The sequence below is a fragment of the Perna viridis genome, chromosome 5 (genome assembly GCF_037379345.1).
Source record: "Perna viridis isolate PV_CMFRI_1.1 ecotype Kerala chromosome 5, ASM3737934v1, whole genome shotgun sequence".
In the NCBI taxonomy this organism is placed as follows: Eukaryota; Metazoa; Mollusca; class Bivalvia; order Mytilida; family Mytilidae; genus Perna; species Perna viridis.
Genome location: NC_142449.1, coordinates 22,444,962 through 22,471,228, shown reverse-complemented (window position 1 = coordinate 22,471,228; position 26,267 = coordinate 22,444,962). Strand labels below are relative to the sequence as shown.

Sequence of the window (26,267 nt, the reverse complement as noted above, 5' to 3'; positions counted from 1 at the left end):
GATGTTCATGAAGGAATATAGATAGACTCCAAAGAGAAATAATTGAGCTTAAAGGCTATACATTTAACTCTATCATTTGAAGCGGGGATACTCTGTTGTTGAGCTTGCACAAGTATTTCTAGTTAAACACTGAAATTTCTTAGTAATATACTCTTCAGAGAATTTCATTAGTCTCTTAGATACTCGTTCCATGATAATTATTTATTGTAGTGACATGCCTGTCAGTGCGCTGTTGCTTCTTTGAGCTAGCACAATAAAAATAATGCTCAGCCTGTTGAACTAGTACAAAGGCAGGGCAGTTCGATTGGTCAATTTTCCCGAAATGCATGAAATATCTGCCATAGGACATTAAACCATAATAAATCAATCATATTAACAGTGAAATTTTAGTAAACCTAACCAATTTTAATGGTTTGATTTAAACAGGTTTCACTGTGTTTTTATTTAGTGTATTTAAGTACCAGTCCACACAAAATTCAGACACTGCTAATGATAAGTGATTCATGTTGAAGAAAAACCCACCAAACAAAGCTTTTTCAGTCTACATATGCTATACTTTCACATAACAACAATCTTTTCTGTGTTCAGATCTGCACTTTTTAGAAAATCGTACATTCATCTCCCATTAAAATCAGTATGAAGCCAAATCAAGAATGAAAACTCTTGCTAATGCAAATTTCATGTATAACCTATATATTTTTTTTTATCTCAAAAAAGCAACAACCAAATGAAAAACGAAGACTGGTTATGTGATCAGTAACTGTTTCTGAACAAGAGATAAAATTGTATTCGGTGGGTTCTTGACCTGCATAAATCACCTTCTGCCTGATTTTTAGAAAGACTGCTACTTAATAGTAAATAGTATTCAATAATAAATCCGTTAGAAAAAAAACATTTTTCCTCTGAGATCTCAGGTTTAAGTTGTCCCAGATTTTCATTTGTAATTTCTGAGTACCAAAATTAAATAGTCCTACATACTGTATGTCAGTATATCATGTATACAATCTAAATTTGTGACATCGTAAATAGTGTAACGAAGGGTTTTCATTGAAATGTTTATTTTTATTTTGAAAGACTAATAAATAACAAATAACAACACAAATATTACTTCACAGTTTCTCCAACTCTCAACATTGAAAATAAAAAAAAGAACAAAAATTTGTTCTTTTCCCTATAGTTTTTACCAATGTCATAAAATTTTTAAAACACAGAACACAGGCACTTATTTCACACTTTTTCATCCAAATTTACCAATTCTAAAAAAAAAGCCTCTGTTTCAAAGGCAAATGCATGTAAATTGAATGGTTTTGCAGTAGTAAAGTTATCTGGATTTCTGCTGTAATGGATAAAAATGAAATAACAGCGAAAAATTCTAAACCTTGCATAATTGCACATAAGAAAAGCACATGATAATTGATATATTCATATAAGACAGCAAGAATGAGCAATAATGTGCAAAAAAATAATATCAAACTGTTTAAAATATAGCACCTTTTTAACTAAAATGGCAAAATTTGTCAAGGAAAAATGAGTAATCTCCCTTATTTACATTAAAACTTGTGATTAAGTTGAATTAAATTCACATCCATTGCTTTGCACTGTCTTATTCTAAATTGCAAAATAGTTTCCATATTCCATAAAGGTCAAATAAAATTAAAAAAAATATATATTTTTGACTCTGAAAGACTTTGTAACTTTACAGTAAATGAGTTTTCACTCAACACTGTAAAATCATAAGCATTAAGCACCAATTATGGACCAACTCTGATATTTTGACTATATAATTGCATAGTTAAGTTACAGTCCCTGTAAGAATCAGGCAGTAGGTGAAACATGGTATGAAAAAAAAACATTATTTTGATAGTGTAATTGGACTATTTGCACCATCAGAATCAAGGTAAACAAACAAGATTTTCCATATCATGCTGGACCATTGAGTTACAATTTCATTGAAACGCACTGAAAATGTACATTTCTAGGGAAGATGACTCTGTCCATTGAAAATTTCTGAGCAAATCCAATGATGCAATGATTCAAATAGAGAAAGTATTCTTGTAATGAGTGATATTTTATTGTCAGATTGTTGGGGTTTTGACATGCATGTTTCTGATTTTTCCAATTTCGCCTGATTCTTACAAACACTTACACTTAAATGTGAGTCATAGTAAAAAAAAAACAAGAATTAAATCAACATAATGTAAAAATACAATGACATTCCCTCCTTTTCTTTGCATTTCTGTTCTTCACAAAACTTCTTCTAAAGGTCAATTTCATTTTAATGTACTTCAGTTGTCTAGAGATGCTTTTTTTGGTTTGGTTGCCTGGAAGACTCCCCATCTTTGGTCTCCTTGTGATGTCCTTACCAGTTTGTCATTCCATCCTTGAACCAAATAGTCATAATCTTGTAAGGAAAACTCCTGTAAATTATAAGTATAATGTAATAAGCATTTAAGTTTGAAACATTTTGAAAAAAAAAAAACAATAATGAAAAATTTGAAAACACACTGTGTTCATATGATGCATGTTTATATCTTGAGACTCAAACTTATTCAATTCAGTAAATATATACCGGTATACATCAAAAACATGTTCAATGTTTTTGAAATCAGTAAATAGAATACCTTTTACTTCCCATCAACCCATTTCTTGGTGTTTCAGTGTCATAACATTGAAAGTAAAGTCATGACAATGAAAGTAAAATCATGACAATGAAAAGTGATAGGGTTCTTTCTATTCAAGAAAAAAATCGTCAAAAATAATTTTGAATTTATTGCAAACTGGAAAACATCTGAGCACACTCACTTGGTGATACCTCCACTCCCCTCCCAAGGAACCATGTAGGAAACATCAAAAGTCATACAAATGGAAAAACTAAGTACAAGGTGCACAATGACATCATGTGATAAAGAATATGTGAGTGTTTCATCAATTAAACAATTTTAAAGGACTTGTGGATTAGAAGATGGCCCCCTTTGGTTGACTACATCCATGTTTTGCATCAGGAAACCCGCTAAAGTAATTTAGATTGGAAAACAAAGTAAGAGGTACACAATGGCATCATGTGATAAAGAATTTGTGAAAGTTTCAATGAATTCCATCTGCTGTTTGTCACGAGTTTTTGCTTAGAGGTGGGGACAGATGAACAGACAGATGGACAGACACCATGAACACTATATACCTCCCTTTTCATGCAGGAAAAGCAGGGGGTATAAATACGCCATAAAACTACAGGGTACCAACATAGATTAAAATAAAATATCTTTTATAAGTTGGTAATTCTTACATTAACAAATTCTTCTTTGATGGTTTCAAATTTGGTAAGTTCTTTCTTCAGGGAATCAACGAACAGATCAGTTCTATCGTCAGCTTTTACTTGTGTAAATCCTGCATCCTCAAGAACCTGAAAAAGATTTCATCCTGATACAAAAAAAATTGGAAAAAAAAACTCCTGAAAGGAACAAGTATCTGAGTTGTGAATCGCCTTCTGTATAGTGGGGAATTTCATGGGTGCAAAATTTTGCAATTTGCTCTATGAATAGGGGTATTAAATTTTTGCAGTCTTTTTTTTTTGCTCCCATAGATAGAGATAACTGAAATATCTGGCCTTAAATTTGGTGAGCTTTTATTCATTTTCGATTCCATGAACCACACCAAGATAGCTAAAATTAGAACCTCATGAAAATTTCCCACTACTTTTGTATATGGTATTTCAATCCTGAATAAAGTGAATTTTAAAGAGCATTGATTGACACATGCATAAGTAAATGAAGAGTTCTAACTTAAAGTAATTCTGACAGTGTTGTCCGAAAGCAATACTGTACACATATAATTCTGATTAGATAAAGAGAAAACAGATTTAAACAAAAGATTCATTAGCAGGAGAGCATGTTTAATAGATGAAACAAATTACCTGGCCATAGGCTTTAGGAGACAGCAAGTTGTAACCCCTCTGTTTGACGTAAGCTTTGAATGCCTCTGTATGCTCTCCTTCACTACAACAGTAATCTGATATAAATACAATTCCACCAGGCTTCAAGAGTTTCTACAAAAAAATATTTTTATCATCAACAATGGATTCTTAAAAATATACAATACTCTATCGTAGGGATTTTATTTTGTAGGGGGGGGGGCAAAGTGTAGAGTGTTTACATATTTACATTTTAGGCAGTGACCACAAAAAAATATCCTAGAATATAAGTTAAATCCCAAAATAATAGATTTTTGTCATTCACCAAACTGGAATTATCTTCATCTACTGAATCCAGCTTTTATATTTTAATACACATTTTTCAAAGATTTTTATGAAATGACAGTGTTTATAATGCACCTGACATTTGAATCTTGTGTGGAGTTAAAATTAAATTATTAAGTACTTGATCATTTTTTTTTTGGTGGTGGACTTCAATATTGGATAGTGATACTGGTTCAAATTAATTTCCCTTGGTTTCACTAAAGTGTAAGATTTCATTCATCCATAATGATAGCTATCAGTGACCCTTGGCATTCCAATTAGTAATTGAAGTGATTGAGTGTTCAGTGTCTGTAGTTTGTACCATATTGATTTCTTTTTAAATGAACAAGGAACAAAAATCACATTGATTTCAGGCTGTTGGCTTGAAAATTTAAGGGAAGTAACTCCATTTACTTACAAAGAATCTTCTGAAAAGATTTAGTTTATCAGGAATGTGTAAAATTGTGTCTCTACTGTAGACAACATCAAATGAATGAGGTGGATATTCCCTCTTTGTAGCATCAGCAACTTCAAATTCAACTTGCTGAAATGATAAAATGAAAAGTATGAAGTGTTTCTGGTCAGTCTTGTCTGTTACATTTTACCTCATATTATCTGATATCTTTCTATTGTAATATAAAAGTTTTTATTTGAGAACAAGAGACCATGAAAATGCAGGCTTTCAATTTTTACGCTAAAAATCTGTCCAATTATAGGGAGAAGCTGTGCTTTGCCAAGACCTAGATGTGCCAATTAAGTTGTCTTGTTTTGGTCATGTTACCAATGAGAACTCTTGTGATTTCCAGTCATACACATCTCCACCATGTTATCCAGCTTCTCTGCCCTACCAAATCTGTAATTTTGTGACTATGTGTCCCGCTATGTTTGTATGCTTTAAGTTTGTTTGCAGTTTTTATGTCTTGTCTATTCTCTTTGACGAGTCTTTTACCCCCTATTATAAATGCCCTGGTATCCTTGCTTTTAATTTAATACATACCACTCATTTAAAGGGAAATAACCAGAAGCTATTATTATACAGCAAGTTTATTGATATACAAGGGTAACAACAAAATTATCAAACAATAATCCGATCCATAATCAAGTAAGTCCAAATTTAAAAAAATAATAATTTTACAGCGCACCAAACCTCCCTCTTCCATTATGGTATGATGTTTATCTGCCCGAGTAGAGTGGTTCTTGAAATATCATATGGAAACCAAAAGTATAACAAAGGCAAACTTAAAGGAAGAACATGTGGATCCCTATATACTCTTAAATCATCAACCAGATGCTTAGAAATCTGAGGGAAAGTTTAACTATATTAGAATTTTCAAGTATCATCAAACATTTTGCACAACCTTAAAGGGAAGGAATATTTTTTTATAATACAGATTATACCAAAAAAAACATAAAACCCTACCTCAACACTTATTCCTACTTCATCCCTTCTCTGTAGAGCTAAGTTAATCATGTTTGATGAGAGATCAATGCCCAAAACCTTTACACCAAAATCTCTGGCCATATAGAAAGCACTGCCACCAATTCCACATCCTACATCTAAAACTGTTTGACCTTTCTTCAGATTCAGTAAAGATACAAATTGCTGTGAATAAAAAAACATATAATTTACTCTAAGGAAATTGCGATCACATTCCCTTTCAAATTTTTTCGTTGCTTTTTTAATAAGATATTATGCAAAATCTTATACCATTATCCAATTTCAACTTTCAGAGTTGACCTTGTCTGAAAAATCATGGAAGATCAGAAAAATTCTGGTTTCCATTAAGGTAATGATTTTAAATGTTTTTTGTCCTTTTATAACATAAAGTTTATAAACATATTTTAGAATGCAACTATCTACATTCATTGCAGTCAAAATTTACAAAAAGACCATATTTCATTTATTTGTGTTCTAAAACACTAAGTTAACCAATGCTAGAATTTTCTTTGATGACTGAACACATGATAAATTTATATTTTTTCATACTTGTGTAGTATCAAATCCTCCAGTACTGATGAAAGTCCTTCCAAAGATTTTTTCGTATCGTAGAACTCCATTCATGGAATACTGCTGATTGTCTAAAAATTCCCTGAAGGTAACAAAGCCGTGGTTATCTCCCTGTCTCCTGACTTTTTGTATCAACCAAACAATCTGATTGTTGTTTCGTTTGTGCTACAAACCAATTATATCATTTCAAACTACATAATAACTGTTAATATAAGTAAAATTATGTTTTATTAAATAATTTATATTTTTTATGAACTTAATATTTTTTTCAAAAGCATTTGATAACTCATGCACTTCAGTATTAATTCAACAGTTAATTAACCGAAGCTGCAAAAAAAAAAAAAAAAAAAAAAATACAGATGAAAATTTTGTGATTTAAGTTAGATAAAAAAAAGACTTGAATATAAACGTTGGAATTATTCCACTTACACAAGTATAAAACCATAATGATTTTTATCATCATTTTGTGTGTATATTTTTACCAATACTTGAAGGTATGTAATTGAAATGTTCTTGTAATTGTGGAAAAAACTTTTGTGAAATGCAGTGGTGACATTTATTTTCTTCCATTTGTCTGTTTTTAAATAAGACTTCATGAATTATTATTTCAGCAACTTCTTTCCAATTTTGATAATAATAAGATGTCATATAGATGAAGCCCAAGGATGAAAGAAAACAGATCTTTTGTTTTTAAAGTATACAGTTTCATGACAAGCTTGTCATTAGAACTTGAAAATAATTTGAAGTGGTCCCTATTTTATTATGTACTAGTGAGTGGCTTTCTGAAGACTAAGCTCACCTTAACATAGCTAGTGAGTGGTTTTCTGAAAACTAGGTCAAATCCATATACAACACCCTCTTCATCAGTTGGCTGAGTGACAGAATTGAAAATGGCTTCATAAAGACCAGGCTCTCTGTAGTTTGTAGGATTATTTTTTCTAGGCTTGTCTCCTGTATAATTTATAATATTTACAGTACCTGGTAGCTGTAGTTGTAAAGTGAAAAACACCACTAGTAATTTATTGGAAAAATAGAACGAAATGGACCATGATTTTTACACAAAGCTATCTGTAGGAAAAGATATATATCTAAGGTGATATCTCCCCTTTAAAGAAAAAAAAAAAAAAACTTGGAAGCACTCCATACACTTTTTTTTTCTTACCACTAGAAGATTACAGAAAACTTAGGTGAATTTTAAAATTCTGAAGGATTCTTAAGACCACACAGAAAAAAAGTATTTGTGATCTTTCAACTCATTAGCCAAGCCCTGCATGATCCTTAGGTGGACATCTTTTTACAATTCATACCTGATTGATGGAAACATGACTCCCTACAGAAGAAGTAGCCATCTTCTCTCAGCCATGACATTGCATTTCTCAACAGATCCTGAATTTCCATATCTTCCAAATACATTAGCAGCCAGTTGGAAAAAACCAAATCGGCACTGCAGTTGATAAAATTTTTAAGACAATGATAGATACACCAAAGGCTATAGCACAAATATAACATACTTCAGACATTCTATCAATAAATTTCTAATAACAATCTTTACATCTTGAAAAGGGGCCAATTGATGAAGTTTCATTAGATGCATTTTATATGTTATCCATTGCTCTACAGTGTAAGTCATGGTTCCAAGTAATATCTTAAAAATGTATGCTGAATTTAGCAACCGACAAATATATTTTGATAAACTTGTAATTTCTGGGGAGATCAAAATGAACTAGCATACCTTTCCCTCATGAACCACCAATATCATGCCGCAAATAAATGATCTGCACTGAATTATTGTAAACAAATCTATCAAATAATTTGTTTGTCAGATGAAACTAGACAACAAATACCAAGTGAAAAAAAAAACAATACTGAAAAATCAAAGTAATTCAAAACAATGGAAAACAAATACCTTCGCTCTGGAAGCTCTAGTTTAGTGACATCAGCACACATGTACTCTATATTGTTAAATTTGCAGTTGTTTTCCATGTTTTTATTGAGAAATTTCTGCATGAAATCTACTGCAATGACTCTTTTAGCCTTCTCTGCAAACATAGTTGTGTATCTCCTTAAAAAAATAATTGTTTAAGAATTAAGTTGTATTCAAAATGCATATTCAACTACCTTATTTAGTTTTACAAGTCATTAGCACTATACTTTGAAAATGACAGCTCATTTAATAAATACATGAAAATATTTTATGTGATTTTACATTTTTATATTTGTTAGTATACAAAGCAAAATCAAAAATACTTTTTTTAAAGTTAATCATTCACGGATATAACTTAGGTGCATTTGCACCCATGACAAATTTCATGCTGAAAACAAAGCAATTTTGGCCTAGTGTGATCATGAAATTTAACAAATAAAAGAAATTCAATATATCCTTTATATTAAACCTCCAAGTATGTTTAAGCAATGTAAAATGAAACATTTTAGAAAGTAATCAAAACAAATTTCAAGATGGCTGTCAGGTTATAAATTGTGCTCACCCGATCCCTGCCCCAAGTTCCACCATATCTTTCTGTTTCAATATTGGTAAATAGGAGAGAATTTCTGGTTCTTCATCCTTACACAAATCTCTGGCTGAGGAGTCGAGCATCATCTCTTCGAGTGTCGCATCCTGGGAATGTTCTTCCCAGTATTGGGTCATAGCTGCCCTTGCTGAAAGTAGGAATAAACTTCTGTAGTTCGACAATTACGTTTTATTATTTCCTCGTCGTAAAACGTTTTCCGTTATTTTAATGGTACACTTCAAATATTCCGCAAGTTTGGCACCAGGTTTTGGCAGGTCATGTAAACATAGCCATGAACAAATGCCATGTCTATGACGCTAATGAATGTGTGGCATCTCAGGATTTATTCTCTATTAACCGTTTTATTTCTTTCTATTAAACCATAGACATTTCTATGCTCAAATCAATTGATTTTTTTTGTTGTTTCACAATTAGTCTTTTTTTTTTAATTTTTAAAACTTTTTTTTTTAAAAACATTACCATCCATTTCATGTTCATCGTCTGATTATAGCTGAAATATTGCTGCTCGGGCGTTAAACCCCAACAATGAAATAATCAGTCAATCAAAAACATTACTCGAAATTCATTCACAGCCTCTTATGTGCCGATAGATAACTGGAAGATCAATGAGCAATTGGTAATCCTGCTAGAAATCCCGCTCAGCGACATCCCATTTATCTTTCTACTTAACTCGCATTTATATTGAACTTCGGAATCTTGACAAATATTCGAACTATTCGACTCAAATATAAAATGATACTATATCTATAGAGCTTCACTGAAATAAAGTATGAAACCTTTAATACTGAAAGGGAGAATGTTTCATTAAATTCCTACGAAAAAAACATATAATTAATATATGCTATTAATAAATCTGAAATTTAAAAGGAATTATAATTACATTCGTCAACTGTAGTTCAGAGATTACAGAAGTTACCTCGAGATTATAACTTTTGTAGTCGGATCATGCTGAACCCACCCTGTTCCTCTTAATGCTGAAATGTGATATAAAATAAAAAAAATCAATAGTTCGCAGTTTTTGTATAGCTGAAATTACATTTTTCTACAGCTATTATACGTGTAATTAAAACGGAATTCGAAACGGAAAATTGTTAAGGGATGCATTAAGTATAGTTAATCCGCAGTTGAAATCTGTTCTCCAGTACGTAGAGTAACTTACTCTTTTCTTGTTTAATAAATGATGGTACAACCAATACTCCCTGCCCGCCGAATGCATTTTGAAATGACATCAAAATAACATTGTCGTGTAAATACTATAAGAGTCTATACTCAGGCCCGTTTTTCGAACCACAAGAGGATATTTCTACCCACCCATTCCCCAAGCCTTCTTAATCCACCACTAGTACCACTGGTGCACAGGGTCTTGCACGCACTATCAAATATGCAGCCCGACTGGTACATAAACACGAATTTATATACTAGCCGGACTGCATATTTGATAATGGGAGCAAGCCCCTATGGCTGGTGAATAACGGATTTCAAGTATTGTGGCTTCAACACGAATGGAGATGTTTGTTATAGGATCGTGACTAACCATTTTGTTTCTTATAACGAAATCAGCAAAATTTCAACTTTTGATACTATTCACTTTTCAATCTTACCGTTTTATTCGATAAAATCCAACTGCTAATCTCATATAACTATACGAAACGAAAATTCAAATTTTCAAGTCAACGCGTTTCAATCGAAATTTCACCATTATACATTTATGGCCAGGTCACCTTTGTCCAAGATCTGTTTCAATTCTTTTTTTCTAAAGGGTTTGACCATTCCTTTTGTTTGGTGTTGTCCATTGATACGACAGACTTATAGTTCTTAAGAATTATCATCGTATTTCCGTTTATTTGTATGTGTGTGTGTGTGTGTGTGTGTGTGTGTTTTGTCAGACGGTTTGACGCTTAAGTTAGTTGCGAATGTTTTTTTTTTTTTTTTTTTATGGCGACTAGCTCTACAGTCTAAGATACTTAATGTTTTGAGTCTTTTCGTACTTAAAGGTCCAGTTTTATAATATCTAGGTTCGAAGGTAAACATTTGACCAAGTGACCACTACAATCTACATATGTCAATTCAGTTGGATTCACCTTGACCACAATCATTCCCGTTTAGTTTCGCATAGATGGTCATAGATCACTTTCATGTCAGAAAGTTACTTAGACATTGTAACGTCTCCACAATTTCTGACCCCTTAAATTATCAAACACATACAAGTATGTTTGTGAGGTCAAAAACTAATACACGGCATTTGCACCCCCTTTCCGCTTCTCATTTCTCCTCTTATTACGAGTATTAACGATTATAGTGCCAAAAAATATAATAGTAATGCCCTCAAAATTAAACCAAGGCTATAGAGCTGAGAATCCTTACATGCGATTTTGAAATCAGTTAAAATGCTAGCACTATGACGGAAGTTGGAGCCACGGATATGATAAAAATGGTTTAACAACGAATGCCGTGCGCTGATTGACCCCGTCTCTTCTCCAGCCTAATAGGGGAACTAGTTTGCCAACTAAGTGTCAAACAAGAGGACCTCAAGACATCATGTTCATGGTACATTTAGTTATGACAATTTTCACTCATTGTATCCCAAATACAACATAAATGGGTTCCTGGATCTAAAAAATCGTAATACTTTCAACACCTAGATTATATACTCCAATATAATAATGAAGAATTGCATCAGAAATAAAAACAAAACAAAACAGAACAAAACAAAACAAAATAAAATACAAAAAAAAACACACGCACACACACACAACAACAAAACGATTGAAAGTCTAGGTAACTTAAGACATAGTTAAGCGCTACTCTTACCAAGAAGTTTGTGTTTTTGATATTTTTCACACTTACGAATGTTTTTTGTATTTTCTTTGAAATAATCCATGGAAGAACTTAGAAAACAATATATACTACATGAAGCATGTGTTACATCTCCCTAAGTAACCAAATGTCACAATAATTAATGAATCTACAGCTTCGATGATAACTGTTTTATTGATTTTTTTCTTGAAGTCATCTGTGAAGATATAGAACTTATGTACCATTTTTCGTTAGAATTCTTTTTTCATTATTTGGAGGAAAAAATAATAAAAAAGACCGGATAAACCGTTATTTAAATGGAAACGTGGTTCGTATCATCGATTAAAATATTTTAATATAAAATAAATATTAAAAAAAAATTAGAATACCTGAGTTACTTGTGCAATTTTCCATATTCGGAAGAACGTATATGTATCCGAATGTATTCCCTCAATTAAACATAAAATAAAAGTATCATTCAGTTATACTTGTACATGACAATCAGAAATTGGTCGCGTGATTAACTTGACCACAATTGTGAATATTCATAACTCTCATTCATATTCATGAATGGTGTGAGGAAACTTTCCGTCACATATAGTTCAAGGACGTCGTTTTTACTGTCAAATGTGCACAAGTGTCCATAATATTTGAAGTGCAGATTTCAGTTATTACTCATCTTCTGTCACTGTAAGCATTGAAACATTGCTTGTCAGTTTTTGTTGGAGTGTCATATATTCTAAGCATAAGGAGGAGGGGGTCCAGGGGTGTGGGGACCGTGGAGGGGGAAGCCACCACCATAACAATTTGCAAATGCATGAAAATAGCGTATTTTGTGTGTAAATGCATGCAATCAAACGTATTTATCAAGGATTTTTGTGGCTCCTGAATGTACCCCTCTGGTACCCTCTCAGGTGATTCTCTGGACCCCCCCACAATCAAATACTAGTATGCAGCCCGGCTAGTATGTAACACATGGGCTTGCTTCCACTATCAAAAGTATACAACACGAATAGCCGGGCTGCATATTTGATAGTGGGAGCAATTTCGTGCAAGCCCCTGTGGCTGAGCGTGTATGGCTGTTTGGGTCCACTGACTTCTCGGATAGACAAAAAAAAAACAAATAGGTTTCAACTAATAATTTATTGGTCAAGACCCACAGATACATTAAACTGTTACAACAGACAATGAAGCATTTTAAAACAATAAATGAGAATTTTAACTGTGCTTTGCTGTATTATAAAGGCTACCGTATTAATGTAGCTTTTAGGTTACTAGAAAATTCAAGTTGTTTTTCTTTAACAATTTATCATTCTCGCATGCCTACTACTCCTACAACGAAATAGGTTGGAATTCCGTTCCTCCATACCCGAACGATGGCACGAAGTCAGAAAATAGCTTGCCAGACAACCTCTAGCATTCCTGGAGTAGCATGCTTACCTTAAATGTTTTGTGCACAGATTCTACGGAAATAAAAAAAAAAAAGAGTCTAGCTATCGCAATACTAATAAATTTATCTCTCAGACAACATAGTTCCCATTACATTTGTGTAGAAATACCCCCCTTGAATGTTTATTATTTTTACATATGTCAAAATATATTTGAATATATTGTCTTTGCACTTTTTGTCAATGAAAGAATATATTTTATACAAATGTTTAAAATGCCCGAAAAAAAAATATTCTCAATATAATAATGGTATGATATAATATTTCATTTATATTTTATACACTGCCAGATATATTTAGATCCTTAAAAATTCGATTTTGACATATCGTACAATTTCAAGAACTTTGATGATGATTTCAAACAACTTTAAGAAAACTGGCTTGCTCAGTTCTAAGTAATACTCTCTCAAATTGTCATTGAATTCCTAAACCTACTCTTTATTTATCCAGGTTAAGAAGACTTCACATCTTCATGACGAATTCGTTGTCGTTCCAGCAGACAAAGCCCCTAACAACATAGTATTTGTGTGCAAATAACAAGTTACGTTGACTATCTAAATGAGGAAATGGGGGCCGTTGAGCTACATGATTGTAGCTAGACCGGAGAACACGTTTTCTGTTTAAATATTTCTCTTGTGACTAATTTGATTATAACGTTAACGTATGGCATATTTTCATGCTGTCATATCACTCTTTACAGATGCAATTAATTTGGCTAATATCCTCCATCACAAAAACGATACAAACAAAATTTCCCCGTATTTCAAAGAAAACTCAATACTGATTATTTCATATTCCTATACTTCACCTATTGCATCCAAAATTTTCCATTATAAAAGGCTATTGCAAGACCTCGAGATTAAGGACTAAACCACCTCGCTGTTCTTGCAAAAACTGAAGTCCCAAGGACCGTGACGCTCCATAAATTGGAATTATAACTTTAAATTTCTTATGGATTCTGTGGAGGACTACTCAAGAAAATGGATAAAACACGAACAAGAAGACATTGATTCTCTGTCAGAGCGGGTAAAGGCTGTGAGGTCTTTAATTTTGAAACGTATGAAAGTTTTGTTTGTTTGTTTGTTGGGGTTTAACGTCCGAGCAGCAATATTTCAGCTATATTCAGACGATGAACATGAAATTGATGATAAAATGAACATGAAATGATGATGAAATGAAAAAGGGATGGGACACAAGGACAATGGGGTCGTCAAATTTTGATTGCCACTGGAAATAGGGAGAGGTGGGTAGGGTCGGGCAATTTAACCTCCTGTGGCGGAGCACTATGGTTCTTACTCCTGGAGAATACCACAGTAGGGTTCTTTAAAGTGCGAGGAACGTGGCATCTTTCCCCAATAGGGTGCACCACTATGGTTTGCGGTCAGGTTTTCCGTATTATAGCCTGACAACCCCAGCATGTAACACGCCAGGGGTACCCCATTCCACCACCTGGGGCACACATCCCAGTTGCTCTGTGGGCAGAGCGCCCTAGCCCCCGGCTAGGGTTCTGAGCACTATTTAGTCGCCTTTTACGACAAGCTTAGTGCTGCTGCAGGCCTATTCTTTTAACACCCGGACCAGCATGGGGCTGAAAGTTTTAAGTAGGTTAATGAGTGTCAATGCTACATCAGTTTTCAAAGACCCTGATGTAGTAACATTGTCTACTGTACATGACAACTATGTTATCGTTCCAGCAGACAAAGCCCAAAATAACATTGTTTTTGTTTACAAAACTTTTTTCATCTAATGCTTATTATCAGAGGTAGACGAAGAAAATAAAAGCAGGAATTAGGCCTATACTGCTACCACACTCTCTAAAGAAGAGATAGCGGAAAATAATAAATTGGTGCTATCCTTTTTTGGTCGTCTCTCTAGCAAAGGTGATGATTGTGATCTACCGTCTATGTACCGTCGATCGTTACAGTGTATCCACTTGCATCAAGAAAACTGATTTGTCCAGCATGCCATAGTTTTCCTTTCCCCTTTCGTATATTCATGGCTTGGCTATTTATGAGCAAGTGGATGGATGCTTCTACAAAAGCAGAGTACGCTTACCCTACCGGTGCACCTGGTCCATGCTCCTAGTTTTTAGTAGAGTCTGAGTTACTCATTTACTTTTGTTACTTTGTATGTATTATTTTAGTTATTTTATATTCTTTGTTGTGTGTGTCTGTTTTCCATGTCTGGTCTTTGTCCCTGGATTATATTCTTTTAATTTCCGCTAGAATTTAGGTTCCCTAGCTAAATTACTCTTACATTGATCGACCAGTTATTATTCAACTCCATTTTCACTTTCTACCATTAAATTCGTGGTTCCCTAAACAGTCATGCATGTAAAAATTAAGATTAACATATATATATATATATATATATATATGTGTGTGTGTGTGTGTGTGTGTGTGTGTGTGTGTGTGTCAAAAATTGAAACCAAGTCCGTTCGTGTCATCCGTATATTGTATATGTGCATGTACTTTACAGCAAGAATTATGTAACATGTACTTTAATAGATAGGAAAACTTGGTGATATAAATTTTGCGATAATTTACTTGAGCTTGACCTTCAATCATTACAAGGCCTAAATCTTACCAACAAGAGGTTCCAGGAGCCTGAATCGCTCACCTGGTTTAAGTTTGTCTTTCAAGGGCAATAAATTTAACAAGGAGTTGTCCAACAATTTTGACTCAAAAAGACTTTTGATAGGACTTATCACAGGGATCATTTCAGTGATTGAAAGTTTCTTTCTGTCTATTATAGTTTTCAAGATATTGACTGAACCTAAAAAAAAAAAGCAACAGGCTCCCAGGAGCCTGAATCGCTCATCTTGTTGAATTTTGCCTTTCAAAGGCAATAAATTAAACAAGTTGTCCAACAATTTTGACTCAAGAAGTCTTTGGTTGGACTTATCACAAGATCTTTTTGACAATTGAAAGTTTCTTTTAATCATAGTTTTCAAGATATTGACTGAAAACTATTAAAAAAAGTCATTTTTTCCCTTTCAAGGGCAATAACTCTTACAAGGAGTCTGGAGACTTTTGTATAGTCCTAATAATATAGATCATTTCAGCTATTGAAAGAATTTGGATAAACCTAACGGTTTTGGACATTTATGTGAAAAACTACTGTCTGACCCCTATGTTCTATTTTTAGTAATGGCGGTCATGTTTTTTGACAAATCAAAAATCCCCACATCAGTTCTATGCAGGATACCCCAAGGTACATTCATACCAAGTTTGGTTTCAATTGGTCAAGTAGTGTCAGAGGAGAAGATTTTTGAAAGAAATAGCATTAAAATAGCAAAAATCGTTGAAAAGGGGCAATAACTCCAACATGGTTTAACGGATTAAAACCAAAATTTGACCAAAGATAGATCTCATCATGCTGAACACTTTTAACCACGTCAGAATTCAGCTTAACCTAACGGTTTAGGAGATATATGAGAAAAACTACTGTCTGACCCCTATGTTCTATTTTTAGTAATGATGGCCATGTTTTTCAATGAATCAAGTTTGGTTCTAATTAGTCAATTAGTTTCAGAGGAGAAGTTTTGTATTATTGTTAATGACGACGATGGACAACGATGGACGCCAAGTGATGGCAATAGCTCACTTGGCCTTTGGCCAGGTGAGCTTAAAACGTCATTTTTCATCTTTCAAGGGCAATAACTCTTACAAGGAGTCACCTGAGAACTTTGATCACTAAGACTTTTGAAAGGCCTTATAATAAGGGTCATTTCAGCAATTGAAAGAATTTGGCTAAACCTAACGGTTTTGGAGATATATGAGAAAAACTTCTGTCTCTGTCTAACCCCTATGTTCTTTTTTAAGTTACAGCAGCCACGTTTTTTCGGCAGATCAAAATTCAACACATCAATTCAATGCAGAATACCCTAAGAAACATATATACCAAGTTTGGTTCTAATTGGTCTAGAAGTGTCAGAAGAGATTTTAAAAAGAAATAACATCAATGGTGTATCCATCTGCACCATGAAAACTGATTTATTCAACGGGTCATAGTTTTCCTTTCCTCGTTTGTCTACCCCGGACTTGACTTTTTATGAGCAACTCGGCGGGTACTCTTACCCTACCAGTGCATCAAGTCCATGCTCCCAGTTTTAAGTGGAGTCCGAATTGCTCATTTGCTTTTGTTACTTTGTATGTATGATTTTAGCTACTTTATATTCTTTGTCGTTTATGTTTGTTTTCCATGCCTGGTCTTTGTCCCTGGATTACATTCTTTTAATTACTGCTATAACCTTGGTTCCCTTGATTACTCTATCAAAAATAGCAACAAAAAAAAACATTGAAAGAATGCAATAACTACAACATGACTTAATAGATCAAAACAAAATTTGAACACAGATAGATCTAATCATGCTAAATACTTTAGCTCGTATCAGAATTTGGCTGAACCTAATGGCTTTGGAGATATATGTGAAAAACTTCTGTCTGAAACCCATGTTTTATTTTAAGTAACAGAGGCCATGTTTTTTGACAGATCAAAAATCCCCAAGAAACATTTAGATCAAGTTTGATTCTTATTGGTTCAGTAGTTTCAGGGGAGAAGAATTTAGAAATATTGTTAATGATGACAGACATCAAGTGATTGCAATAGTTCACATGGCCTATGCCCAGGTTAGCTAAAAACATCATATTTCATCTTTCAAGGGCAATTACTCTAACAAGGAGTTGTCGGACAACTTTCTCCCAATCTAGACTATTGTAGAACCTATCAAAAGATCATTTAGTTTTTTTCTATCTATTTCAGTTTTCACAAAATTGACTGAACACTGCCAAAAATGTAATTTTCACCTTTCAAGATCAATAACTCTAACAAGGAGTCGCCAAACAACTTTGACCCATTGCAGACTTGTAAAGTTCTTCAAGCCAAAGAAAAGGGTCATATTTATTTTCCAATATCTCTTCTAGTGTTTGAAATTAATGTAGAAATTGGTACCTTGGTCCCTGACATCTAAAAATGTCAATGGCAGCCATGTTTTATGCTTGATCTTTATAATCGATACAATTTTGAATGTAAATACCCTAAATATGCTGTTGACCAAGTTTGGTAATATTCCATCAAGTTGATTCAGAGAAGATTTTTTAGGAAAAGTGGACAATGAATGCAAGATAATGACGATGCAGACACCCCTAACAAGGACGATGATGACGAAAATGCCAAAAGAAACCCCTCGCAAACCATATGTTAAAATTTCAAAAAGATTGGATAAGGTTCACTCAAATTTATCATAAATGATATAAATAAACAAAACTCAACCACAAATTAGCCCCTAATTCATAGGTTAATGTAAGTAAGCATAATCATTTTAACCTGGAGATCTGTATTATGTACTGCACCAGTACTTTTTTATCTTCAGTGTCAGTTAGGTATGATAGATATAGACATATTATAAAACATGGTCTGGACCATAAGGTTTTAACTTCAAGGGCTATGCTGAAACATGAAACTTTTCACAAGTTTTTGAAGAATTGAAACCATTGGCAAGTTATATTATCACTATGTATGACTACCATAGCATATATTAAGATCTGCACCAGCTGTTGCAATTTTCCAAAAAGAGATGAAATAAAAAATCTCACTCCTACACACTCCTTTTTTCCATTAAAATGTCTAATGAAATCAATATGGAAAAAAAATTATCAGACATATCTTTGATAACTAATTCCTTCAGTGTTCATGACTCTATTCAAAGGAAATTTAAGCTTAGATTACAGCTAAGCCAAACTCATTTCTTCCAATATCTAACCATAAGGCCCAGACTTTGTTTTACAATATACCTATGTTTTTTGTATATATAGATAACCAGTAAAAGTGCATCAAGATTAGGTCTTGTCCAGATAATAGGATAGTCACGGTGCCCTATACTTATAAAACAGAAAATAATATGCTTGGCAGTGCACAACTTGATACAACTGAAATGGTCAAACCCAGAGCAGTTGTGACAAGTTTGATTATGATTAAATATTTGAAGTAGGATAAGAATTTGATCAGAATAACGCTAGCCCCTTTTTGATCCCTTATTCCTCAATAAGGACAACCCAGAAAATCAATCCTAGTCTTCCTTTGGGGGTATGACACCTTTGGTACAATTTTAAAGACATTCATTCACTTCCATTCAAGTTATTATCTGTACATCAGGAAAATGCTTATTTCTGGACACTTTGGGTCCATCATTCCTTCTCAATTCAAGTCACACCACCGAAATCAATCCTGAAGATCATTTTGTAGTATGGCACCTTGTATTACAATTTCAAAGAGATCCATTCGTTTAAAGTCAAATTGTTGTCCTGTCATCATGAAAATGATTGTTTCTGGTCCCTTTTTCCTAAATGGATTGAGTTACAACTCTCAAAAATAAATCCAAGCCTTCTTATTGAGATCAATTCACAATTAATGAAGTCATTGTCCAGACAACATGAAAATGTCTGTTTTTGGTCCCTAATTGTGATATGGCACCTTGTAGTATAATTTCATAAAGTTCTATATAATATACTCATACTTAAGTTATTGTCCGGACAAGAAGTGTCTAAGGACAATGATAATTACAGTACACTGTGTGACAGCAAGATACATTTACACAACTGCAAATTTTTTGCTTGGGTGAAGCATGTCACTTTATAGAGTGTGGGACCTAGGTGTTTAAAAGAATAGGCACAAAGCAGAACTCTGCTTGTGAATGGCCCAGCCCTCACTTCAGGGGATGTCAGGCAATAAGACGAAAACCTGACTGCAGACTACAGTGAGCCATAGTGTGTAGAGAACGCCAAACTTGATGCATGCTTAAGGCCCAATCTTTAGTGCTCTTTTAGAGTACTCTTCTTGGAGCTGCTACAGGTGCCAGATTTTGTTCAAGGTCATGTTAAGTGAATGGTCTAAGTAATAACTCTGGGTAACAAATTCAACTATAAACAATAATTGTATAAAATTATCCAACTTTGATAAGTAAAATAAACAGCTGCGTTTTATGCGCATGATACACCCATTGCCCTTTCAACTTGTCCTTATGCTTTTAATGAATTTATATGATCAGTAGAAATACTGTGAATACCCTTCCTCATAAAAAAAAGTAAATAAAAAATGCATAAAAATTTGGCACTATCAAGGCTACCTCAATTTTAACTAAGTTTGTAGTCTTGATTTTTCAACCATACATTTCTATCTTGTTTAACACACACTTTTCTGACAAGGTTACCAAGTACTTTTATATTTGTTAGTTGATCATCATAACAAATGGTCTGTTTTAAATGATTTTTCAATGAATAAAGTTTCCTTCACCGTTTCCAGCTTTATTAAAGAGTTAAACTCCATAACATGGAAACGTAAAATTTGACATTTATATAAATCGGAAGGGAGCTTACGTCAATAATTATGAACAATTCACCAAAGTTTCATTGAAGTTGGTGAAAGCGTTTTTGAGTTATTGAACGAAGTGTGGATGACGGACAGATGGACAGACGGACAATGGTATACCATAATACATCCCTTCTTTGACGGGCACATAAAAATCACAAGGAAGATAAATACTTTTGCATGAATATACAATTATTCACATGAATGTCAGTAGAACTGTTTTTGCCTTCATAGGAGTTATATTACACCTGGCTTTCATGAAAAAAAGGTTGATAATTGTATAAATACAGACTGAGAACTAGCATTTGGGGTTTCCCCTAGGGACTGCATGGCAAAACATGAGCCTCATTCTTGTGAAATGATAGTTTCATCTTAACTCATATCAAAACAGTCCCTTGTCAAAAGCAGTGTTCAAAAGGGCACAAAAGGAAATGACCTTCAATGACCTTTATTTCTGTTTACTCTTGCGTTTCCTGTGTTTACTTTTATCTTTATGTCTATGACCATCATCAAATTCTTCATGTGAATGATATTTGTCCTTTTTATGCCTCTTCATCTTCTTATGTTTGGACTTTTTTGCCCCCTGATCATTGTCTGAATCTGTATGGTCTGATTTGGACCTTTTTCTCCTGTGTTTACTATCTAAATCTGACAGATCTGTTGTTGAATGTCGTTTTTTCTTTTTTCTCTTTTTTACTTTCTTTGTGTTTGATGAGTCATCAGAATCTGACGATGTTGTGTCTTCCTCTATCAACTCTCTTAGTTTCTTTATTCTAATTATAAAATGAAACAGAAAGCAAAGTTAATATTTATCATCTGAAAAGTAAGTATAAACAGGTACCAGGTACTTAGAGTAAGCCACATGCTAATGCAACAATGGTTGTAGTGCTGAACTTCATTCATGTTGTAGCATTGTAAATTTCTGTACTGGGCAGCAACTCAAATTTACTTGCAAGAATGGAAATTCTTTTTCACTCCCTTTCTAAATTTTAATATCAGTGGTTTGCTTTAGAACAATCAAAAATCCACAGTAAAGTGTCAATGGCAAGGTAGTCACTGAGCATGAAGGACATTAACTTCTGCAAATGAGGGCTTAGGGTAGAACAAAAGAATTTATCTTATGGAAATGAAAATTAAGCATGATCATTGAATACCTTCAAGTTACCACTTAAAGGTCTATCAAAAAGGTTGAAGACCAAGAACCTAGGTAAATTAAATTTCAAAAGGTCTGAGACCTTGGACCAGCAATAATTTAAACCACTGCTTGGTTGCACAATACATTAAAAGTCTTAAATTTTTAATGTACAATTAACTAAGTTGATATATACTTACATTAAAAGTAATAATCAATTAAGTATTAAAACATCTATAGAGATTTAATTGAGATTTGTGCAACCCAGTCCAGGGTATCAAATCAACAAGTAATACTATGATTTTTTTAAGCAAACATTATTTTTTTCTAATTTTAAGTACAATTTTCACAGATCAATTCAACAACTACATTAAAATGGAGATAACTGTATAGCATTTAAAGATCTGTGATTGCCAATCTAGATTTGATGATGGCAAATAACCATTTACTAACAATACTCCCTTGTTTCAACGAAACTTTATTTGCAAAAGTCAAATCCACCATTGAATTGACATCGCAAAAACTTCAAATTCAATGCACTAATTTCCCCTATCACAATTAGGTCATACTTAGGTACTTCAGGTGTAAAAAATCTCCATATCTACAGATATGAAAATGGGTAACTTATAATATATCTTGTCGGTAAAGATGCCCATAAAAAAAATTAAATGTCATAAGAATAAATGATTTAACAGTTTTTATTTTTCCTGTGAAAGAAGATATATGGCTTCCACAATTAAGTTTTAGCTGCATTGTCTACGTACCTGGGGTAAGATGTTGTCAAATTAGACATTAGAAATAAGATACATGTATTAATTATTAGCACAAACACATTATAACTTATGGTTAGTGCTTGCCATAAACCAAAAAAAAAATAAAAACAAAAAGCACATAACAAACATTAAGTACAATCTTCATGCTTTATATGACAGTGGTACTAATAGACAAGTAGCAGAATTTTTCAGTATTTTCATAAAGCTTATATTGAAAAAAGTAATGCCTGTTCAAAATATCACCACTATCAGATTTTCTCAAAAATTATAACTATTTTCTACATAAATTTTCATAATCAGTGGGTTGATATTTGTGTTGTCATGTTATTGCTGGAGAAAGTCTAGGGAGTGAAACTACAGAATTTATTTCATGTGCCAATTATCAATATTTTTTACACATAGAACATTCACTTAATCACTACTATCTATATAATAAACCTTTTTCCATAACTAGTACATGGGCATTTGTGCAATTTTTTTTTAGAATCTTTGTTTTAAATTTTCAAATATCAAGATAAGCAGGTGCATAACACAAACAATTATAAATTTTCCAAATTTAATATTACACTATAGCGAGTTTTCCTTAGAAATATTCAACATTTAAATATTTTTTTATGATTCAAACACCATAAAATACTATTTCCTTTACAAAAATTATCATTTTTTAATTTTTTTCTATAAATATACCCTTTTTAATATTTCAATGTTTAAAACATATTTTTTGATTAAAATCACCAACAACTCAATTGTTGTTACCTTTCCTCTTTTTCCTGACTCTGTTTTCTGTTTTTCTCTTCAAAATATTGCAACATTGGATCTTCAAAATTCTGAAATTACATTCATTCAATCAGAAATCTGAAAGAATATAAACTTCAAAAGAACGAAATTAAAAAAAAATATATATATCAAGTGCTGCCTGATATGATTGCAAATATTTTACCCTGAATACTGGGGCAAGAGTGTCATTCACTTTTAATAACACACAAGCCCATACCCCTTCTGTGTCTTAATTTGTTGTGATAACAATATAAGACTGATTAAACATGTACTGTAAAAATTACTTGTAGTGTGGGAGGGAAGTGGATAAGAGAACGGCACATATATACATAATGGAAGGAAGTACAGAGGAAGTATGGACAAAGACAAACACAATGTCACTATACACCCCTACTTTGCAAGCAGGGTTATAAAAAGTGTATTTATTTAATCTTTCCTAGAGGAAAAAAATCTCTCATTTTAAGCTAAAAACAAAGAATATCAGTAAAATACAACTTCAAAAGACTAATTAAGAAATACAAATGTACTTTAAAACAAGTCAAAGAAAGTAACTCACAAATTGCTTGATGGCAGAGATTCAACTTTGCCTTTCTAAGCAAATTCAGGAAGTTAGATTATCTGCTTTTCTATTTCATCAAACAATAAGAGTACAATTATAGTATTGGTGTTCGAAAAGTAGTCACCCTCCATAAAGCCAAAATTCATTATTTTCTTAAGCATCAATTTTTTTCTCATATGCCCCCCCACCCTTCATAGAGTCTCAATTCATTTTCTTATACATAGATTTAAATTACCTGATGGTTATTACTTACCCATTTCATTCTCTCAAGGTTTTCACTTTGCATCTTTTTCCCTTTATATGGACAATTTCTCTTCATGTGCCCATAATTTTGGCAATAAAAACCTATGCAATAATGTCTCAATTTTACAAAAAAGAACAAGTAGTCTAGAATATTAACAAATATGATATGTTAAGCAGAAATAGTATTTTGTCTTGTGAAAGTACTCAATAAACTAGATAAAATATGCTTCAGAAATTCAACAACATGGGGAATCACTGACAACAGTAAAAGGTGGAGAAAGAGTTCCAGGTATAAATTATCATATGATACTGCAAATAATTACAGTACTACTAAAATTGGGGGATGTCTTAGCTCCTCATCAAATTTACATTAAAGAATATTGTGTCTATATATAAGACCAAGAATAAAATATATGTCTCTTTAAGGTTACACTAGAAGAAAAAATTGGGTAGGTAGGTAAAATCATTTTACTTTTTTTAAAACTATTTCAAATAAACACTTATGGGAGGAATTCTTGACTTTAATAGTGCTCAACTAAAACTTGATAGTTAAGCAGCATTTAATAAAAAAAAATACCAATAAAATGTGCTAGGGTAGGGAGAAAAAAATATGGTGGGTTGGGTAACCTTAAACAGACATATTTTTCTCTAGCCTAAATTCTTTTAGCTATATAAAAAAGCTGACACCATTAAGCATGATATTTATTGGCTACAAGGTATATCTTTTGTACCTCAGAAAAAAATAGGGCTTTCAATAGATTTTATCCAAATATTTAAAAAAAAAAAAAAACCTAAAAACACAGACATTTATTTTCATAACTTTTAGTACTTACACTTTAATTGGCTTTTCTCTTCATTTGTCTCTTCCATTTTGAAAATGCTCAGATACCGACTTTTTTTATCTTAACTTCTTTTTCTAAAATAGAAAAAAGAAAATGCTTTTTCATTAATCTTGAGTAACCCTCTTTAGAAATAACAGCACTGTTCCACTGTTGCTGTTGTCAAGAACCTAACCTGCCTTGTAAAAAATGTAACTATGATTGTATTATCCAAATCCAAGCATAGCTTTTCCTAAGATAGGAAAGGCAATCATTTGCAGCTCTCAGTTGCTTCTGAATTTTGTTTGTGTCACATAATATGTGCAAAATATTCCCACCATCTGTGAAGAAGTGTAATATTTCTGGTATCTGTACAAATTAATCTGACCCACTAAAACTGAAAAGGATGTTGCTAGACATCCCATTAAGAGTTAAAAATAGTAATGCATGGAGAAGTGCTACAAAGTTATCAACCATTTTAAAAGCAAGGGGATGTGGCATCTATGGCAACACCATCTGCACTAAGTTCAGCACCCTAGACCACTTGGCCAGCTAGGCTATCGTGTACTAAGTTACAGCACTAGATTAATCTTATGAGGTCGAGGAGGAATGACCCGGCCAGCGAAAGTTATATTTATATAGCTTAGCTGGCCGAGTGGTCTAGGGCGATGGACTTAGTGCAGGCGGTGTTGCCATAGTCTGGCAGGTACCAGTATCGTATTGCATATCCCTGAGCAGGTGTACGTCAAAACATGGATGCTATAAAAATATAGTGCATTTTCTTTCTGCCTCTCTACAAACTAATATTTTGTCAAAAGATATGAACAATGACTTATAAAATAGAGCAAACATCACACTGTAAGATGAAGAACTTTTTTAAAAGAAAATCTAACATAATATCATAAAAATGTTCCACTGAAAAGGTTGGTTTGGTGAGTGCAAAACGAAAGTGAAAGTAGGGAAAATGGCTATTTATAGTTCGAGACTACTTTTCTGTCCGATCTTCGTGGACTCACCCTATTTTCTTTGCGGGAAATTATTTTTTCACATGTCCTTAGAAATGCTACATAAGTGAAAGTTTTATTGAATCAATTTACATATTTTTAAAAAAATCCTAAAAATATGCACTTCACTATAGAAGTCTATGGAAAAATTAATACGATACTGAGACCGGCATAGATGTCACAGCGGTACGAGTTCGAGTCCCGCGGATGGAACGACCAAAAATTTGCATTGCAAATTTGACAGTTCTAACATCCCTACGAGGGTTGCAGGGTCAGAGGAAATTCATACTAGTTTTTGTGCTACTCTTATGAAGTTTATACCAATACATCGCTGATAAACCTGTTCTGTGGTTGAAATTTTTGGTCTTTAGTCATTCCGCTGTGAAATATGCTAGAACAGGGACAATACCCTGGCTAAAATAATATATCATTATCGAAATGGCGTTATTTTTCCTTTTTGCGGCCTCAGATGTTGCTTAGTGTTGTTTGAATGTCCAAATTACTTATAATGTATGATTTATTGAATTACTTTACCGTTGATGATAAATTCATGTATATATAACCGGTACGTGTAAAGCT

At 33.0% G+C, this 26,267-nt stretch overlaps 2 protein-coding genes across 6 annotated transcripts; both read right to left on the bottom strand.

Annotated features, from left to right (window-relative positions):
- Window positions 1–1,047: 1,047 nt before the first annotated feature.
- LOC148616531 (uncharacterized) lies at window positions 1,048–18,095 on the bottom strand. Of its 3 annotated transcripts, none has more exons than XM_088583664.1 (12): window positions 11,956–18,095; window positions 9,651–9,744; window positions 8,726–8,897; window positions 8,146–8,301; window positions 7,547–7,683; window positions 7,039–7,190; window positions 6,219–6,404; window positions 5,652–5,834; window positions 4,650–4,775; window positions 3,911–4,042; window positions 3,284–3,400; window positions 1,048–2,417 (listed from the first exon to the last, which is right to left on the bottom strand). In XM_088583664.1, the coding sequence occupies exons 3-12, from the start codon at window positions 8,884–8,886 to the stop codon at window positions 2,286–2,288; spliced, it is 1,482 nt and encodes a 493-aa protein (XP_088439790.1). In that variant the 5' UTR covers window positions 8,887–8,897; window positions 9,651–9,744; window positions 11,956–18,095; the 3' UTR covers window positions 1,048–2,285. The 3 variants fall into 3 exon arrangements, with proteins under 3 accessions (XP_088439790.1, XP_088439791.1, XP_088439789.1); XM_088583665.1 differs by having other exon boundaries at window positions 9,687–9,744; XM_088583663.1 differs by lacking the exon at window positions 9,651–9,744.
- A 143-nt stretch (window positions 18,096–18,238) lies between these two features.
- LOC148616530 (uncharacterized) lies at window positions 18,239–26,071 on the bottom strand. Of its 3 annotated transcripts, none has more exons than XM_088583666.1 (5): window positions 26,010–26,071; window positions 24,700–24,782; window positions 23,877–23,968; window positions 23,044–23,114; window positions 18,239–21,155 (listed from the first exon to the last, which is right to left on the bottom strand). In XM_088583666.1, exons 2-5 carry the CDS (start codon window positions 24,734–24,736, stop codon window positions 20,831–20,833), a joined length of 525 nt encoding a protein of 174 aa, XP_088439792.1. In that variant the 5' UTR covers window positions 24,737–24,782; window positions 26,010–26,071; the 3' UTR covers window positions 18,239–20,830. The 3 variants fall into 3 exon arrangements, with proteins under 3 accessions (XP_088439792.1, XP_088439793.1, XP_088439794.1); XM_088583667.1 differs by having other exon boundaries at window positions 25,978–26,058; XM_088583668.1 differs by lacking the exon at window positions 26,010–26,071 and adding an exon at window positions 25,578–25,598.
- Between the last annotated feature and the right edge of the window lie 196 nt (window positions 26,072–26,267).